The 21,114-nt window shown below is 38.5% G+C and overlaps 1 protein-coding gene across 1 annotated transcript in view; it reads left to right on the forward strand.

Annotated features, from left to right (window-relative positions):
• Nucleotides 1-6,887: 6,887 nt before the first annotated feature.
• The window catches only part of SPAG6 (sperm associated antigen 6), a 56,834-nt gene continuing 42,607 nt past the window's right edge, over nt 6,888-21,114 (forward strand). The window contains 4 exon segments of the mRNA XM_087822536.1: nt 6,888-6,979; nt 20,443-20,562; nt 20,564-20,585; nt 20,587-20,607. Coding sequence (XP_087678662.1) covers nt 6,921-6,979; nt 20,443-20,562; nt 20,564-20,585; nt 20,587-20,607 — 222 coding nt within the window. The 5' untranslated portion in view covers nt 6,888-6,920.

Below are 21,114 nucleotides of genomic sequence, written 5' to 3' on the forward strand. Positions count from 1 at the left end.
CACATAATTTTTGACTACTTTCCAATCTCCTGAACAAAACTCCCAAGTTCAATAAACAAACTTCCAGAATACATAAGTATAAATTGTACTGGGAAGATAATGTTTAGAAAGCATCTAGCTGTTCATGAATCAGAAAATTAATGTTATCAGTAATTAACTCAGGAGAGTGTTTTTGCTTTGAATATGATTCATTATAGTTTGTTTTCTAGTGTAACTGAAGAACTCAGAGTAAGCTTGGGAAAATGTGTTTACCAGCTGTTTCTTTCTAAATATGCCTCATGACAATTTTCTTAAAATATTTTCACTTGAGTTCTCTTCAAACTATCCCATCGTTTTCTAAGGAGAAAGAGGTTATGATCCAGTGGACCTCACTCACTTTTATCAAATAACCATTCTACTCAAATTACTCACCTATTAAGATTCTTTCCACTTTGGAGAACACTTTTAAGGAAATTTATTACAATAAGGTAAGCTTACAATAGAATAATAAGAGCAACCTTTAAAATAGACTTAAGAAGATGCATTTTCATGAACTTTAATATACAGAATTCATGTAGGCTCTCTAAACTTAGAGACTCTAGTGCAACACAAGTCTAACTATGCTCTAATGGTCTGCAATGGGTTCTGGGAATATCCTTTACCAGAAAAATAATTGATACCAGTTACTTGTAGCAGTCTTAAACATTTGACATACATTTAAAGCATTAAGCATCACATTTAAAAAAATAATCTTTTTCTATCCAACTGTGCTACAAGAAGTCTGTATCTCCACTGTCCTCATTTGATGTACTCTTTAAGCAAAGAGTTTGTACGTTTATTTTTCTTTGGGATTTGACCATAAACAACATACTGGCATTATTTGTATAATTCCGTGTATTTGCAAACTTCCAAGACCTTTACCCTTGACTTATAATTAAAATGATAAGCAACAATGTATTATTTCACGGGGGGGGGGGGAGAAGAGCACTCCTAGAATAAAGAGCATTTCTTTATAATTCATTTCCTATCTTATTAATGGGAAAGGTATCAGTATTTTCTTCTTATATGTAGTCATTAATCTTTTTTTTTTTTCATTTAAGAACCTTTATTCTAAACTTTAAAAAGTAAATATGGGGAAACGCTGGAGTAGGAGGTAAAGTAATTCAGCTTTAGCAGCGTGCAGATGTTTCCTCTGAAATATCAAAAAATAAAATGACAGGAGTTGCAAATGGCAGTGCAAGTATCTCCTCCTCTTAATGAGATGCTGTGCCACCGCATCTTACAGTCTAGCCTACATGTTAGCGTAGCTCACTTTAGACTCTGATAATCTCTGCGGGGGGGGGGGGGGGGCGGGGATGCAGAATGGATAGTCTGTTATTTTTATGAAAGCAAAAACCTTGAAAACTTTATGTACTTTTGCAATATTTCCTAGGCGTCAGAGCATACAGTCAGTCGTTCTCCAGAGTAATCAATGAGCAGTAAGTTTTGGCATGGGACCTGATAAAGCGAACTGACGTCAAAAAAAAAAAAAAAAAAAAAATTGAGGCTCGCACATGCGCAGTGAGATGAAGTTGTGTTTTTTTTGTTTTTTTTTTAAAGTAAGCTTTTGGCTCTTCACCCTGCCTCTGGGATTCCGCCTGCGCGCGAGGTCTAGGGAGCTGGCTGATGTAAGGTGGTGCTGGGTTCCCACACCCCACTCGGGGCAAAGAGAGTCTGGAGCCCCCACGCCATTCCCCTTCCCCCGACCCCCAACAGGACACTCTTTATAAGTCCCAAGGGCAGAAAGTCAGAGGGAAGCAAGGCCGACCGGAACAGCCGTGGCGAGCTTTTTCTGGCTGCGCCAGCGCTTCGGGGCCTCGCCTCCCGCGTTCCGGTCTCCGCCCGCTCCAGGCTCGCCGCTGCGGGTCGGCCTCACCACTCGGGGCCCGCGGGTCAGGGCGCCGCGGGCAGGCTCGGGCCAGGACCTCTCCGCGGAAGCCCGCGCGGGGTGCGGTTCCTGCTGGAGGTTGGCCGCAGAAGCAAAGCGAAAGAACTGAGGCCTTCCTCAGCTCCCCCCCGCCCCCGGCTGACGCCGGCTCTGCGGGACCCACGGCCCCGCCGCTCTCGATCCCCAGGCCGGCAGCCAGCGGGGCTGCGAGGAAGCTGGAACTAGGGACTTCCACCCACGCGCGCGCTGCCCGCGCCCCGGGAAGCCCCGCGGGAGGGAGGCGGCCGGCCGAGCCCGCGCTGCTCTTCCGCAGTCGGCCCTCGGGCCGCGCGCCCCCGCCCCTTCCTCCTGCCGACGCTCCCCGCCCGGCTTCGCTGGCGCCCCGTTTTTGGCCGGGCCCAGCCACTCGCGGCGGAGGCCTCTCGGGGTTCTAACCCGAAAGATAGCCTGACCCTAACCGCGTTAGAAAGTGCGCGGAGAGTGCGGAGGTTCTCGTTGGGGTTCTAGAAACTTCGGGATAAAAGAACAGGTTTGGAGGTCACCGAGGTCTACATCCGTACCTTCCTCGGAGCCCCCGCACCCCATCCAGCACTGAACGCAGGTGTCTGAGAGGCCCGCGCGGTGAAACTGGGAACCTCGCGCCCACGCCGCGCAGGGGCCCTCCCGCCTCCGGCTTTGCGGCGTTGGCCCCGAACCTTCGGCTGGGGGCTGGCAGAGTCCGCACCTAAGGGATGCGCGGGCCGGATCCTCCCGGATCCTAGCTGGTATCATAGCTTGGATGCGGGCTTGGTGGGCTCCAGGGGTCGGTTTCCTCTGTGGCATCTTCCACCTTTGTTTCTCGTGTCCTGTACTAATTAAAAGGTGGGAAAGGAATAGTATCTACCTTCTCCGAGAGAAGTCCAACACCACCAGGATTTTAAAGGGGTGATGGGCCTGGGTGGCGATGGGAGGGAGTGTCTGACAGACTTATTTGGTAGGGCGCTTAGAGTTTTCTATCTGGTGATATGGAGTTTGGGTACACTTTTTAAAGAACACCCACGTAAATATTTAGATGATGTTCACACATCACACAGAACATACATAACCAAGCAGCAAAAATTTGGTTTTTATGCATATCCCCTTGCCTTAGAAAAATGTTATGCTATATTTCAGACTTCTACGTTAGAATCATCACATTTTAATATCAATCACTTTGTACTATATGGTTTCTTTGGAGATGAAGTTATTCTTATGTGTAATTCCACTATTGACAGTTTACTTTGGGAGTGGGAAAAATCTCTGCATCCACTGAATTAGTGGAGAAGATACAGGTGTATTTTTAGAACTTTGGGGCCAGCCGAATCACTGTCATTATAACATTTCTTTGACCTTAACACTAAAAGAAATGTAGGAACTTTTAAGTTTAAAATGTAAAGAGTTGACTTTAAAAGGCTTGAAAAGCAAAACATTGGAAATAAGACACAAGCATAGAAATATTAATCTTCCCCTCCTTGACCGAAGTGTCCAAGAGTCTCCTGCCCTATTGACAAACTTGATGGCAGAATTAGATGGTCTGCTCAGACCTGAACATAAAATCCTGACGTTTCCCCACCCCCCAAAAGAGTGGCAATGCAACATTTAAGATGTAATATGTTTGCTTTCCTCATTATAGATAATATTTTGAATCCACTTAGTAATGGGGTATGTAATCCTTTATTTTTAACTCAAGTATGTAAATATGGAATTATTTCAGTAATTTTAGATTTGGTGTTGACGAAATGATTATTGTGTTCTCATAACCTGAATCACGCACACTTGCCAAATGAATGCCTATTTAAATGCTAACACTATGTTTTAATTATTTGGGGGAGGAAAGAAGAGGATTTAATACTTAGATAACACAGCTAATTTTTCTTTAAAACAAGAAGCCTTTTATTATTTAAGCGATGTTTTATTAGATAGCCTCACCTCTTCACCTAGGTTACCCTAAGTCCCTCCTCTTTGCTCCCAAAGCACTTACAGTACTTAGAGCAATTACAGCCCTTAAAACGGGGCAGGCTGCACTATATGCTTGTTGAATGAATTAATACTTTGTTTACATGTCTGTCTCCTACTAGATTTCATGTCCTAGAAGACAGGCACATTCTGTTATTAGCAAAATGTCTAGCACATATGTGTGCACACACTTGATTCACCTCAACAGCAGTTTTTAAAATGTAGGTGTTAATATCAAATTAGCGTATATAAAGCTTTAATTTTAAAATTCAGCTAGGAGCCGAAGAAAAAATAACATGTATGTTAAAATTAACAAAATTTCTTTTAGACATGTGTAGAATATATTCCCATGATAGTGGGATTTTCTGAATTTCCAAAGCTAATTTTTAAAGAGAAGCAGAAGAGGGTTTTTCAACTGGCTTTATACTGTCATCTTTTTGAGTCTCACTTGCATAAATAGAGGAATGCAAAGATGATTTGAAGTTATATAAGATTAGCTTTTTCAAAACAGCTGACATCTTCCAAACAAATCTTTCTTCGACACATTTTTGCAAGTTGTTTAGATGTTTCATTCTCAGTCAAATGTACAATTTAATGTGTCAAGTACATTGTATATCTGTATTTAAAGTCAGCTGGTACTTTAAGAACTTTATCTGAAATAGCATTTTTTTAAAAAACCTGAAATATCCCTTTAAATCGTTTTCTTTCTCAGTGCTTAACTTTTAGATTGTGGGGGCATTCAATTAACTTTGTAAAAACAATGGTATTTTATTTTAAAGTTAGGAAGTTGAAAAGTGGCTCAGAAAACAGATTAGCTTTCTTGTTAGTAAAAGTAATCTGTTGCCATATTTTATATTTGAATTACTAGCAATTTATATATATGTATATTATAATCATTCCTTGTTACATTTATCCACTTAAGTTTAAAGACTTCTGAAAAAAGAAAGAATTAAGGAGCAAGGATCTAGCTTCTTTAATATCTTCAATTTCAGATATAAGGTAGGAATCCTATATTGTGTTTTATCAGGGACAGTCCAATGTAATCCATAGACATTGTTAATGGCAGACTCTCAGAATCTGTGGTTAAAAATATATTAGATACCACTTGAATTAAAGTTTTCAAACTTTGTAGCATTCCATAAATAGACATGTTTATAGGTTTACACCTTTTTCACCCCTGAACTCTTATCTCAATATTTTTAAAGTAGAAATACATAGTAAAAAAAGAAAAGAATCACTAGTGATAGTAAAACAATCACTAAAAATGGCAGCTGTACTAGCTTTGGAGTTTGATTGTTTAAGGACTGAAACCAATTATGGAAACTTTTAGTTTTAAGGGGGCTTTTTTTCATAATGCAACAAGGAACTGAAAACAAAATTACAATGAAAGTTTATTTGCAATTTTAATTACTTGTACAATCTGTTTCCCTCCCTACATCTCAAAAAGGAAACACACAACAACTTTAATTTTAAAAACTCTGTTTCCTTAGGGAAACATGGAGATCATGGTGAAATTTAAGCCTTAGAGTTAAGTGAAGGCATTGTGGGTATCACTGGCTTCTGAATTTCAGAGCAAAAGACAGGCACCTGCCTTACTGAACATACCGCTCTCTCTCTTTTTGTGGAACATTTTCCAACTATTTGGGGCTCCACAAAATATCACGACTTCATCAGAGAACTCAAGTCAGAATGAGATCTCCAATATTGTTTTATAGGACTCACCCAAATAAAAGAGCCAGCTAAGTCTGCATGCTCCCTTCTCTTGAAGAGGAGATATCAAGAGGTGTCTGGTCTCGGCACTGCTCAGCAGCAGTGGCTGTCTACTCACTTGACACCTGGTGAAATTGTAGTTTCTGATGAAGAAGCATTTTAAGTTGACACCCGTGATTGAAACATTTGGTATACAGTTTTTAGAGAATCTGGAAACCAGTAATAGACGAAGTGCCTACTTTTTGTTAAAAGAGACTCAGTAAAGAGTTAAAGTTATATAAACTAGGGAAATCTGGTAACAATCATTTGAATTAAGACTTTCCAGGTAAAGATTCTCCCCCCCCCCTTTTTGGGGTGGGGGGAATGTCATTCAGCAACAAAATAAAACCTAAATTTTAAAAAGTGAAAATATTTAAAAATCACACGAAAGTGAGGAAATAGCACAGGTAGAAGGAGGAGAGAGTCAGGGAAGGCAGGACACTCATCACATTGTTTCCTCCTAAGCTTTTCTCCTTGACTCTTAGGAGTGCTTACTAAATGCTTTCAGGGCAGCATAATTCAGGGCATGGTCGGCGTCGTTTTGACCCACCAGGGAATTCTGAAACCGAGATGTGAGGTATATACGAGCTGGACTAAAGGGGGAAGCATCTGACTTTCAGGTTGCATTGACAAGGTGTTGATCAGATCCTCCAGTGCCACATGTGAGATTTCTCTTGACTGTGGAAGCCGGGACAGCTCCATTCCCCGGTTTCATTGCCTCGCTGCACTTGCACAGGGCTTTGTCGGCTTTGGGGGCTCTCGGTGCAGTCAGGCAGCTGCGTGGGTCTGGGATCGGTTTGTAAAGAACCTGTGCTCCCCGCCGACGCCCTACCCATCAGGCCAGTGGCACTTGAGGTGCTGCACTCCTGCCTCGGATGGGCGCATTTGGCACGTCGGGGGCGCCCCTGCCGGCGGAGTGCCCCCGGGGCTGGCCGTCTTCTGGGGCGCGGGCCCCGGGGCACTGACGTCGCTCCCGGGACTGGCCTTTGCAGCCTTCCTGTTCTGGCTGAGAGGACCGGCTCCCGTCGGAAGCCGAGTCACTGTCGCCGTCGCCGGGTCGGCTCCTCGGACTCGCAGGCGCAGGCTGGGCGCTGACGAGCCCGGTCGCCCCGAGCTGTGGCCGGCGCGGAGCCCGGGCACCGTGACTCGGAGGCAGGTGCTGCAAGGGAGGGGCGGGGGCGGGCGCCCCGACGGCGGGCGGGGGAACCGGGGGGCTGCGGGCGGCCCGCCCACCGCGTCTCTCTCCGCAGTGTTCGAGCAGTACCAGAAAGCCCGAACCCAGCTCGTGCAGATGGTGGCAGAGCTGGCGACCAGACCCCAAAACATCGAGACCCTGCAGAACGCAGGTGAGCCCTCACCTGAACCCGTGTCGCCCCGCACCCGGGGGCTGTGTCACCTCGTGCCCCCGCCTTGCCCTGCGCCTGAGTCGTTAGTCACCCAGGTCCTCAGCCCTGCCTCCCCCGTCACCCGTATCCAGGGTCTGTCGCCGCCCTGTGCCCCCGGGACTCTCTTGGCACCGAGTCCCCGGTTCCCCTCCTCAGCCCTCGGCATGCCTGGGCCTCCTACCCCACCCCTGTCCCCTGCTGGCTGAGTTTTGGGGAGAAGGGTAGGGATTGGAGGACAGTGTCCCTAAATTCCTCCAGTTCACTGCGAAGGTTGTGGGAGCATTCAGGCTCTTTAGGGCAAGGAGGGCCTTTGGGGGTGAGGCTCACAGGTTGGTGTGAGGGGCCCACCATCCCTATTTCCATCTTGATCGCTACCAAGCATGTGTCAGGTTGAAAGTCGAAGCTAAACGAATTGCCTGGAAGTCATTTTAGGTGAATGGGAATCTCCCCTAATCAGACCCGTTTTATCCGGGTGCCCAGACACTTCACCCTGCCTTTGATCACCTTCGACTTCTTCACACCAAAGGAATTCCACAGCTTTTGACACACTATTTCTTGTCTTGCATTAGTGAAAGAGCCATGATATGCCTGAATATTTTCCAGGAGATTCAAAGCCAGTCAAGACCTAGCTTTGAGGAATCCTTAAGGTGTTAACATTTCACCCCTCAGACCGAAATCATGCAGACTAGAGAGGGAGAGGAAGTGTGTGTGTGTGTGTGTGTGTGTGTGTGTGTGTGAGATCTGCTTTTATCTGTTAATAAAGAAATAAGATAATTGTGACCCTCCTCTCCTCCCCTCCCCTCCCCTTCCCTCCTCTCTCTCACTCTCTCAGCACGACTCCACCACCATTTGAATTCAAAGTAAGATAGCATTTTGTCACTACTGCATCATGAGAAACCTTTAATTTATTGGATATGATCTTTAAAATTCATTTAAATTAGCATTGAATTTAAAGAAAATTAAGAACATATTGACAGGGCAAGAATGTTTAGACATAGTATTTACTTGGGGTTTTTTTTTGGAATTACTGCTGCATCTAGATGTTTTTTGTTTCGTTTTGTCACTGGGAGGGATTTTGGATATTCCCTATATGTTTTTATTTGGGGTCAGGAGATGCATTTAGAATGGAGAAAGTGAATTTTCTAATCATTTAAAAAACTTTTTATTTAGGGATAATTGTAGGTTCACATGTAGTTGTAAGAAATAATACAAGATGCCATATACCTCAAAACTGTGGTATTATATCACAACCAGGATGCTGACATTGATAATTCATTGATTTAATTCAGGTTTCCCCAGCATGACTTGTACTGATTTGTGTGTGTGTGTTTGTGTTATACAGTTTTATTCTGTGTGCATCCATCACCACCATAGTCAAGATAAAAAACTCATCACCACAAGGATGCCCCCTGTGCTGCCCCTTTATAACCACACCCACCTCCCTCTTGTCCCTAACCCTGGGCAACCACTAATCTGTTTTCCACTAAAAAATTTTTGTTATTTCAAAATTGATAACCTTTTGTTCTGCAATTGTTTCATGTGGATTAGTTTACTTTCTTCTGTGTGTGTATGTGTGTGTGCTTTTATGCACGCTTGTATAATCCTCAAAGTACTCAAAACAGTGCTGGACAGACAATGTTTCATATATACTGACTAATTAAAGTTTATTAGAGCATCTTACATTTTAAAAATGCACTTTTAAAAAAGGCTTCTCCCTCCCCGCCAGCCAGTCCTACTCAGTGGCCTTTGTGAATGTACACTTGCTACTTATATTATGTTAAAAATTTGATACTGAAATGTGAAAGTATAGATAACACTTAAGATACAGAATATCATGCTTTAGTATATTAGTGGCAGGTTTTCTCTTCTCATAAGTGTACAATGTAGAATATATTATGGAATTTAATCAATCCAAACTGTTAGGCTAAGTGATCACCAAAGTAAAAGTGACTTAGATAAGACATTTTAAATAGCCATCTATTTCCACTTATAGTATGGCTTATGAAGGAATGGAGTACAAAAGGAATATAACTTAATGTTTTAAAGTGACCTTCACTTGACTAATGTCTTTTTAAAAATTATTTATTCATTTTTATTGAATTTATTGGGGTACAGTTTTCAAGTGTACAACTCAATCAAACATTATCTGCACATTGCATCATGTGCCCATCCCCCATTTTTCCCACCTCCACCTACCCCACACCACCCTTCCCCTCTGGCTATCATCACACTTGTCTGTGTCTAAACACACACACACATATATACATATATATGTATATATATATATATATATATATATACATATATATATTATTAATCCCTTCACCTCTTTTATCTAGCCCCCCAACCTCCCACCCCTCTGATAGCTGTCAGTCTGTTCCATGTATCCATGCCTCTGTTTCTATTTTGTCTGTCAGTTTATTCTGTTCATTAGATCTCCATAAAAGTGAGATCATATGATATTTGTCTTTCTCTAACTGGCTTATTTCACTTAGCACAATACTCTCCAGGTCTATTCATGCTGTTGCAAAAGGTGAGATTTCTTTCTTCCTTCCTTTCCCTCCCTCCCTCCCTCCCTCCCTCCCTCCCTCCCTCCCTCCCTCCCTCCCTCCCTCCCTCCCTCCCTCCCTCCCCTCTCCCTTCCTTTCTCTTTCTCTCTCTCTCTCTTTCCTTCCTTCCTTCCTTCCTTCCTTCCTTCCTTCCTTCCTTCCTTCCTTCCTTCCTTCCTTCCTTCCTTCCTTCTTTCTTTCTTTCTTTCTTTCTTTCTTTCTTTCTTTCTTTCTTTCTTTCTCTTTCTTTTTTTCTTTTTTTCTTTCCTTCCTCCCTCCCTCTCTCTCTCCCTCTCTCTCCCTCCCTCCCTCCCTCCCTCCCTCTCTCTCTCTCTCTCTCTCTCTCTCTTTCTTTCTTTCTTTCTTTTTTTTTCCAGCTGAGTAGTATTCTATTGTGTAAATGTATCACAGCTTTTTTATCCACTCATTGACTAATATCTTGATGGGACACTAAGATTTTTCTTTTCCTGAGAAATTTATTTTAACATAGTTCATGTTATCTAGATTTAATTTACACACTTCTTTAGTTATTTTAAATAGAGACAGATAATGAATATTCTAATATATTCTTTTAATTAAAAAATAACCTGTAAGTTTGGTTATGAAAACTGTTCTTAATAGTCAATTAACTTAAACATTCAAATGGTTTATTCTTTTTAAAAAATCACCTGGTTTTAAAAATGCTTTTGAATGATCCACTATATGTATGCATCAATTATATATTCTGATCAAGCTTTTTTCCCCCAGTCATGTGATTTCATTTTGGTAGCCTAAGACACTAGTACATTTTATTCCTGACTTTGACATAATTTCTGCATACCTGGGAGGCTTTTGTTTTCTTACTTTTTATAATAAACTATTTAAATACATACCATGTATTCAAGATAATGTGAAAACCATTTCCATATAGGCATAATGATAAATTAGTAGTTCAGTTGTTAAGAATTTTTGAATTTATTCACTGTGAAAGGAACTTTAAAGGTGAAAATTATCAATGGAATTTTATTTCATTTTAAATCTCTGCTCTTTTTCATTGTGTTTTTATGTGCTAATGAGAGGATTTGCCTTATTAATATGTCCAAAAGGAATTACTAAAGCAAACAAAGTGTTGCTTATTTGAAAACTACAGTTAAGCTCTTTTTCATATTTCTTTATGTAAGTATAAACATGTATGTTCCAATCATTTCATCTAAAGTATATATAAATTGAACTTACCATAACTTGTATGCTCTACATGCTCACTCAGTTCAAATCCCACATATATAGATGGTGGTTGCTGTGACCTAGTCTGGAGTCAGGCAGTTGCATTGGTTTAATACAGTAATCACTGAAGACAGCTATAGTAATGTTAATGGTAGAATAATATCAGTTCAGCAGATTATACCCATTAATATGCATTCTAAACCTGGCAATAGGCCAGTTTTCATTGGAAAATGATAAATGCTATATAAGTTATGTTAAATAAGTAAATAAATGCATGCTGTGCTTCCTTTCCCTCTTAGAAGAGTTGCTAGCTTGTTCAATGAGTCAGTCTCTCAGTCTCATCTTCCTCTCACTTCTCCCCACTCAAAAATGACATATCAGGTGTGGTAGCCCTTCACTCATAAACAGCCGAGTTAACAGTGAATCACCAAACAAAATTTAGATACTAACTATAGCATTAACTACAATGAAAATACAATAGGTTACTTTTGATCATAATGTAAAAAGACTATACATATGTTTTGTGATTCATTCTGACCTTTTAAATAAATTATAAGACTCTGTGCTGTAAGGGATATAACATCTAAAATCATAATTGACTGGATAGTTATGACAGTGAAAAAACATTCCACAGAAAACAAAACAAACAGACATGTGATACCACAATTTATGATTTCTTAATCAAATGCAGGGATAGTGGCCAGAAGTATATAATCACAGAGGCTAGGAGAAACCAAATCAGGTCCTGAAAATTCTTACTCTAAAAAAATGCAAAGGAGGAACATTTAAATATTTTCAAATAAAAAATGGCTAGTGAAGGAAAATGAGAACAAGGTGTAAAATTCATCAGTGTCATGAAACTTGCTTCAGTAAAAGTATAATCATGTAAATGTAATATCTTATTATAGAAATAATAATTTTAAATCTATTAGAGTTGGTAAGTGTAAATGGAGTTACTCTGTGATAGAACAGGTAGTGCTTAGAGTAGTAAAAATCAAAGTGAATGGTGGTTTCTAGAGCCAGGACCCCAAGTTTTTCAGTAAGAGTTAGCTGTATATTCAGAACTGTGCTAGGTAATTTGAGAAACAGGAAAGAAGTATAAGGCAAAGCTCTGCTCTAGAGATGCTTATTATTTTACTATGGAGATAAGACATTTATCCACATGAAACAAACTAGAGAACCATGTAACATGCTATGTCAAGGATGGCCGCTGTGCTTTGCTTGACTTTGGGAGTATCATTTATATCATGATCTATGTGAGTGGCATCCCCCGGGTTTGTGCAGTACACAGCCTGCTCAGCCATACATGGTGGACCTGGAAATTATTCAGCCTTCATTTTCATTTATTTCCCTGAGAGTAAGTAGTATAAATAATAAAGCTCCGTTTCGCCTCCTATTTCACATAGGATAACATCACACAATCTTAATTTGACCTATAGCCAAATTTGATCTGGCCCCAACCAAACTCTCCAGTTTTATCTCTTGCCATGTTCCCCTCGCACTTGACATTTCATGCCGATCTGAATTTTTCATGAATTTTTCATGTCTCCTTCAACAGCCTGCCTCAATCATGCATCCCTTGTCCAAGCCAGAAACCGGGAAGTATCGCCGATTCCATCTTCTTCACACTAATCAGTTTGTCTCCTAAATATCACTTTAGACCTTTCACTTTTCTCTTTCCCTGTTGCCATTGCTGTTCTCCAGGCTATATTCACATCTGGTGTAGGTTCCTAGAACAGCTTCTTAAGTGGGCTTCCTGCCTCCAGTCTTGTCTACTTTTATCCTTTCTTCCCAGTGTAATCAGAGTGATCCTTCTTTACAAAGTACAAATTTGGTTCTGTCACTGCACTGACATTAATGTTCAGATATAATGCAAAATACTTCAGGATTTTGGTTTCTGTTCATTTCTTAGCCTTCTGTCTCCAAACTTCTCTCTCCTCTTTTGCACTGTAGTCATACTGCATTCTCAGTTTTGTCAACACATCAAACTGTTTTTGGTTCTGAGCTTCATTTAAATAGTTCTTTCTGGTTGGAATAGTCTCCAATCCATTTACCTTTCTAGTCCCTCCACTTTTTTAGCAGGCAATCTGCCCAAAAGCCTTCAGATCTCAATTTAGATGTCACTGCTCCCAGATTGCCTTTTCTGTGTTCTTTAAAGCCTGGATTAGATGCTCTACTGTGTGTCTGCAGAGCACAATCTACTTCTTATTTAGTTGCATACATCATAGTGTGTTGCACTTGTTTATTTCTCACAGTTCCTTTATAAGTTTCTTGAGGTCAAAGACAATTGTGTTTTTAACACCTCGTCTTAATAGATATTTTTTCAATTACAGTTTACATTCAACATTCTGTATTAGTTTCAGATGTACAGCACAGTGGTTAGAAAATCATGTACTTTACAGAGTGGTCCCCCTGATATTTTAAGTATCCACCTGGTCCCATACATAGTTGTTACAATATTATTGACTATATTCCTTATGCTATTATTTATATCTCTGCGACTATTCTGTAACTACCAATTTGTACTTCTTAATCCCTTCACCTTTTTACCCAGCCCCCCTAACCTCCCTCCCCTCTGTCAATTGACACTCTGTTCTCTGTATCTGTGAGTCTATTTCTATTTTGTTTGTTTGCTTGCTTTGTTCTTTATATTCCCCATATAAGTGAAATCATATGGTATTTGTCTTTCTTTGTCTGACTTATTTCACTTACCATAATACCCTCTAGGTCCATTTCTGTCATCACAAAAGGTAAGATTTCATTCTTTTTTGTGGCCAAGTGGTATTCCATTATGTATGCACACCACAGCACTTTTATCCATGATCTATTGATGGGCACTTGGATGGCTTTTATATCTTGGTTAATGAACATGGGGGTACATATATTCTTTTGAATTAATGTTTCAGATTTCTTTGGATATATTCCCAGAAGTGGAATCACAGGGTTATGATGCAATTCCATTTTTAATTTTTTTGAGGAACCTCCATGCTGTTTTCTGCCAGTCTGCATTCCCACCAACAGAGCATGAAGGTTCCTTTTTCTTCACATCCTCGCCAACACTTGTTGTTTGTTGATTTATTGATAATAGCCATTTGGACAGGTGTGAGGTGGTATCTCATTGTGGTTTTGATTTACATTTCTCTGATGATTGAGCACCTTTTCATATGTCTATTGGCCATCTGTATGTCTTCTTTGGAGAAGTGTGTGTTCAGGTTTTCTACCTACTTTTTAATTGGGTTGTTTTTCTGGTGTGCTGTCTGTGTTCTTTATAAATTTTGGATATTAACCCCTTATCGGATGCATGATTGGCAAATATCTTCTCCCATTCAGTAGGTTGTCTTTTGATTTTGTTGATGGTTTCCTTGTTGTGCAGAAACTTTTTAGTTTGATATAGTTCCATATGTTTATTTTTTTCTTTTGTTTTCCTTGCCCAAAGAGATATATCAGAAAAAATATTGCTTCCAGAAATGTCCAAGATTTTACTGCATATGTTTTCTTCCAGGATTTTTATGATTTCAAGCCTCACATTTAAGTCTTCAATCATTTAAAGTTTATTCTTGATATGGTGTAAGAAGTTGGTCTAGTTTCATTTTTTCTGCATGTATCTGTCCAATTTTCCCACTACCATTTATGAATAGACTGTCTTTACCTTATTGTATGTTCTTGATACTTTTGTCATAGATTAATTGACTGTATAGGCATGGATTTATTTCTGAACTATCTATTCAGTTCCATTGACCTATGTGTTTCTTTTTGTGCCAGTACCATGCTGTTTTTATTACTACAGCCTTGTTGTTTGTCCTGACTCATGTTCCTAACACTTTAGAAATTTTCCCTCATTTAAATTCTCACAACAATTTTATGAGGTAGTTCTAGAATTTACCATTTTTTTATATATGGTGAAACCGAGACACAGAGATGTTAAAGTAACCTTGCTGATCCCCACAGCTATAAATTGGAAGCACCCAGATTTGAACCCAGTCAGTTTACCTCCAAATACAGGACTTTAATGACCTCAGTCTATTGTCTGTCAACATAGGCAGTCATGTAATAAGCAGGACAAGTGATTCCTTCTATTTTAAAAGCATGAAGTTTCTTTTATAGTCCCAATGGACTCCAAACAGAATGCCTGAGTAGGTAGTAACACTGACAGTCAGAGGTGATTTCTTTGCTGTGCATTGATTAATTGTGTATAAAAACCACTTCTTCTAAAACTTGAATGAACTAGAGTGGCAATTTCATAATAAGTGGTCATATAGAAAGTAATTTTAGATAAAAATAAAACATTTGTTGGAACTTACATTTTTAAAGCTTTGAAAAATTTGCAATAATAAATTTTGAACATGTTTTATAAGTTTATGATAATTTTAAATAAAATTGGAAATAAAGAATATATATGGTAGAAATCACTTCACATTTAAGTCAAAAAATATAAAGTATGACATCAAAGGGTAATACCAAAAGAGTAAAAAGACAGCTCACAGAATGGGAGAATATATTTGCAAAGCATATATCTAATAAGAGATTAATATCCAGAACATATGAGAACTCCTAATATTCAGCCAACAACAAAAAAACTCCAAACAACTTGATTCAAAAATGGCCAAAATATTTGAATAGACATTTCTCCAAAGAAGTTTTAAAAGTGGCCAATAAGCACATGAGTAGATGCTCAAAATCACTAGTCATTAGGGAATTGCAGATCAAACCATAGTGAGATACCATTTCATACACATTAGGATGGCTATTATAAAAAGTCAAAACAAAAATAAATGTTGCTGAGAATATGGAGGAATTGGAATCCTTGTGCTTTGCTGGTGGGAATGTAAAATGCTGCAGCCATTGTGGAAAACAGTTTGGTGGTTCCTGAAAAATTAAACATAGAATTACCATTTGATCCAACAATTCCACTCCAAGGTACACACTAAAAAGAATAGAAAGCTGGGAAGCAAATGGATACATGTACAGCAATGTTCATATGAGCATTATTTACAATAACCAAAAGGTGGAAACAACCTGAATGTCCATCACCAGTGAATAGACAAACAAAATGTTGTGTATACATGCAATAGAATATTATTCATCTTACAAAGGTAATGAAATTCTGGTACATGCTACAATAGATGAACCTTGAAAACATGCTAAGTTTGAAATAAGTGAGACAAAAAGGGACAAATATATGATTCCACTTATATGAGGTATTTACAGTAAACAGAAAGTAGAATACAGGTCACCAGGGGCTGGGGGGAGGGAGAAATGGGGAGTTAGTGTTTAATTTGTATAGAGTATCTGTTAGCGATGATGGAAAGTTCTGGAAATGATAGTGGGTGATGGTTACACAACTGTACTTAATGCCACTGAATTATACATCTAAAAATGGTTAAAATAATAAGTTTTGTTCTGTATATTTTACCACAATAAAAATAAATAAAATTGAAAAACAAAACAAGGATAAGAAATAACCAGGGCAACCAGAAATTGTTACTATGACTTAAATGGGCCCGAAGGCCCAGTTTACAACTTGTTTTTAAAGAAACAAAGTTGAGATATTAAATATCTTTATAAACAGAAGATTGAGGTAATATGTATATAAATTATATATATGTAATATGAGAATGAACGGGTAACATTTTTGTCTTTGGAAATGTTTGACATTCCCTTTCTAATTTACATATGCAGCAGGCATGCAACATCAAAGTAGTTAGGCCTCTGTTGCGTTGAAAGAAGTTAGAGGAAAGAGCTGTGATTATTTTGAGGCTATTCTATAATCTCCTGCACTCGATTATTTGTTTCTTGGGAGTAAGAGCTGCCTTGACTCATGTGTGTAGTTCTGTTCCTTGCCACTTGGTAAACCCTGATCAGGGTCAGCAAGGCTGTTTTTGTTTTGGGCATAACTGGATTGCAGTGTAGGTATTGGTATAGCACTGGAACAAGAGAAATAGAAACGGAGCTCAAAGCTATAAAGTTGAAGGGGGATTGTAAAGATTTCTCCTATAAGTTAAATTTCAAAAATAGTTTCACACTTTTTATCAGAGTATAGAGTAGACTAAATTGTTTTATAAATATTAGAGTACAATATATGAATTATTTTTAATATTAGGTATTAGATCATGCTGGCTCCTTCAGTGGAGGCCCCAAAGAGGTCATTAGCTGCTCCCCAGAGACCTAGTGTATCAGATAGTAGATCAACTATTCCAACTACTGTAATTTTTGGACTCTAAATTTTCAATGGACAGGCAGGTAAGGAAAAATTTCTTTTCATGTTATATATACTTCTTTTCCCTTCTCCTCTCCTCCCCTTCTCTTCCCTTCTGTCCCTTTCTCTCCCCTTTTCCCTTTTGTCTCTCTGTGTCCCTTGCTCATTACCTATATTTTTAGGACAAACCTGTAATTAAATAACAAAGTCTCCATGCTTAAACTGTGTAAGAGAGAAAAATCATGTGCCTGGGGACTAATAATGATAAGGCACTAAGAGGTGATTTAAGGAGTAGAAATTAGGGGCCATATTTTCTATAATAAGAATGATCTTATTCAAATGATATTTTACTTTTTATTGAATTTATTGGGGTGACATTGGTTAATAAAATTATATAGGTTTCAAGTGTACAATTCTATAATACATCATCTGTATATTGTGTGTTCACCACCTAAAGTCTAATCTCCTTCCATCACCATTTATCACCCATTTACTCTCTTCTACCTGCCCCCCTCCAAACAAAGATATTTTAAATGGAAGCTTTAGCTTTTACTTGTATAAGTTCAGAGATTTAAAAATTTTTAAAAATCCTCATCATGCTACTGTCTAGACTAAGGAATACAGGGAAACTATGATAGAGCAGAAGTTTCCATGCCGAAGCCTAACTTGGATGTTGAATCAGGAGTAGAAGGGAAGGGATTATGTGTCATTTTATTGACGTTATTTTTCCTCAGCCAGATGGAGGAGAAAATACATATGGTATTCCTTTGACAAGCTAAATACCTTTTTAATTGTCTAAGCATACTTATACTTTACACTTTTTTGCCACATTAATGTATTTATTATGAAACTTTAAATATATGTTAACAAATTTAGCTTTTCTTTTTTTAGCTTTTCTTTTTTAAATGATGCATATTTACTATAAAAATATCAAGTTATATTCAACAACAAATAACAACCCAATTAAAAAAGGTGCAAAGGACTTGAATAGACATTTCAACAAAGAAGATGTACACATGGCCAGTAATCAAGTGCATGAAAAGACACTCACCATCGTTAGTGCTAGGGAAACGAAAATCAAAACCATAGCGAGATACCACTTCACAGCTATTAGGATGCCTATTATTTTAAAACAACCCAGAGAGTAAGTGTTGGTGAGGATGTGGAGAAATCTGAACCCTTGCAGTTTGCTGGTGGGAATGTAAAATGGTGCAGCTTCTGTAGGAAATCATTTAGCAGTTTCGGGATGGTGGCATTGATTACACATCATTGGAATTGTACAATAAAAATGGTTTAAGTGGTAATTTTTATGTTACGCATATTTTACCACAATTTTTTAAAAAAATGAAGTAATAAAGCAAACTACAAAGGAGATCAGCAAATTATTTTAAACCCAACTTTCTAGGAAGGACCCATGTTAACACTTGGTAGTAGTTGTAATACCTAATTTTGTGCTTTAAACTTTTTTTTTGTGAGAGATTTCAGAAAGTACCTCTATGAAAAAAGTACATATAATAATATAAGCAACACTTATGAGCATAGGCATGTTGATTTGTCTGATAGGAGCTATGACCTGGGCATGAGCAGGAGTGCTTTGTGCCTGCAAAGTTAACCAGCTGGTGTGGGATTTAAACTTGCAACTGTGGCCTTGTATAAGACGATCTAACCAAGCAAACTTAGACATAAAAATGGTCACTAAGTGAAAAAGGAAACTATGAAAAGCCACAGGTCACATCATTAAATGTATCTGAGATAAGCATCATTATGCTCAGTTTATGTTACTTGGTAGTACTATTTATCTTACTTTAGTCTAATTCTAAATGTTATTGTAAATGTTGGGTTTTTTTTTATTCCATTTCAAATGTTTCTGGATGTAACATTATAAAAGAATATTGGTAATATATGCTTTTATAGATCACTGGAATATGTTTTTATAGAAAAGATGTGATAGCATCAGTTGAATAGCCTGCTGTAAATTACATAAAGTTTAGAAAGTAAAGGAGCACTTTGTTCCAGTTTGAACTCCATCATTACCTTTCTTGTAACCTTAGACTAAAACACCATCATTAACATCATTACTTTTCTTGTAACTGTAAAACACCGTCATAAAGCACAAATAGCCATTGGCTATTTTATATATTGTCTAATAAGGCAAAGTTAATATAAAGAGTTGGAATAGTCAATAAAATGACCAAAATGCAATTATTATTTGTCTTCCTTTCCCTACCTCCTCAATTTTAATACATATTATTTATTTAGCAATTATCAATAAAGAATATCAGAATTTCTAACCTTGCTCCACCATTTATTACTTGTGTGACAATTTTTTTAAACCTTTTTTTTAACCTCAATTTTCTCATCTGTAAAATAGACATAATAATAGGGCCTCCATCATAGGTTTGTTATGAGAAATCAGTGAATTAATATGGAAAACATATCTTTAAAACAATGCATGCATATAAGTGCTCCATAAATATAAACTATTTTTATTATTATTGTGAGGATGATATACTGACTCTGAATTCAATCCTAAAATGAATATTATCAAACCTGATAATACAATATACTTTTTTATGTCAAATAATTTATTTATTTGGAGATAATGTCAGAAATGTGATTTGCAGCCCTTCATGAATATGAGGTCCTAGCCAAATGGCCCTCCTAGCTCCCCTGGCTCTCAGATAGATCCTAACAAAAATTTCTGTAACAAACTCTAAGTTCATTTGGAATCAGAGAAAAGACCCAACAGTCAGAGAGAGAGGGAAAAAAAATAAAACACAAATGAAAGACTTCATTGAGAGGAAAGAATCTGAACTCAGCCCTGAAAGATAGAATTGCAAAGGCTGGGGGATGGGGGTGGGGGAATCAGCCCTGCCCCCCTTACGTGCTAGGCATTATACCATGTGCTTCACAACCTCTCTTTGCATTTGTACGGACAGCCCTGTCAGGTCACATAGCTAGTATTTGCCAATCAGGGATTTAAACTCTTCTCTAACCCCAAAGCCGTTCTTATTTCCACACTATGCTGCTTCTTTGATAATTACAGATTGTATTATTCTGTATTTGGCCAATTACATGCTTCTAAATATCTCATTCGTTTTTTTTTGGTTGTTGTTTTTAATCCTCGCCTGAAGATATTTTTTCCATTGCTTTTAGAGAGAGTGGAAAGGAGAGAGAGAAAAGGAAACATCAATGTGAGAGAGACACATCGCTTGGTGGCCTCCCATAGGCGGCCTGATCAGAGCAGGATCGAGCCTGCAACCCAGGTACGTGCCCTTGCCGGAACTGAACCTGAGACCCTTCAGTCTGCATGCTCTAACCACTGAGCAAAACTGGCTAAGGCCCATTAGTTTTTAGGGCTAAATTTTTGTTTTTGTTGATTTTTCCCCTTAATTTTCTTATTTGCACATATACTGAAGTGTGTGTTTGCTTTTTAATGTAAATTTTGATGATTTGTGTTCTTTCATAATTTAACTCAAGTGTAGTGTCTTTGTTGAGGCCTCTCCTTCTGGATGTGGTCCCCACAATTCAACAGACTGCTGCTTTGGCTCTTGGCAGGCTGGCTAATTATAATGACGACCTGGCAGAAGCAGTTGTCAAGGGACATTCTTCCACAGCTTGTTTTATTTGTTGCCAGAAGAGAATGTAAGAATTTTTAAAAAGTTATGTTTTGGACTTAAAAAATTGATAGTTTAGGTACATTTGCAGGCTTGTAGGCATTAGAAGTATTAAGATGTTAATAAACATTCAGTTCTTTGAACTGAACATACTAGTACCTTTAGGGCATTCTACTTTGAGGCTGATATGCAGCTTTTCCTCATTATTGTTAACGTAAAGAGAAAACAGATTTTAAAATGTAATGGAATTATACATAAAGCGGTATTTCTGTGTATTAAAATTATAGGATCAGCCTTAGGTATATAAAGCCTTAAGCAAATAAAAAGTTGTTTACAGAAATCTTTATATACAGGTGAAATTTGGTTAATGGCAACTATAAGAAATTGCTTTAAAGCAAGGGGGAGAGAAGCATCCAAAAGGAAGGAGAATGTGTTTAATGGAAGGTTTGATAAAGCATTTTTACCAAGTATGAAAGGATGTTAGGCCCCTTGAATGGTCATTTAAGAGTGCCCCACTTTCCCCCCTCTGTCTGTG

This window comes from Miniopterus natalensis, chromosome 1, assembly GCF_054644295.1.
Source record: "Miniopterus natalensis isolate mMinNat1 chromosome 1, mMinNat1.hap1, whole genome shotgun sequence".
Classification (NCBI taxonomy): domain Eukaryota; kingdom Metazoa; phylum Chordata; class Mammalia; order Chiroptera; family Miniopteridae; genus Miniopterus; species Miniopterus natalensis.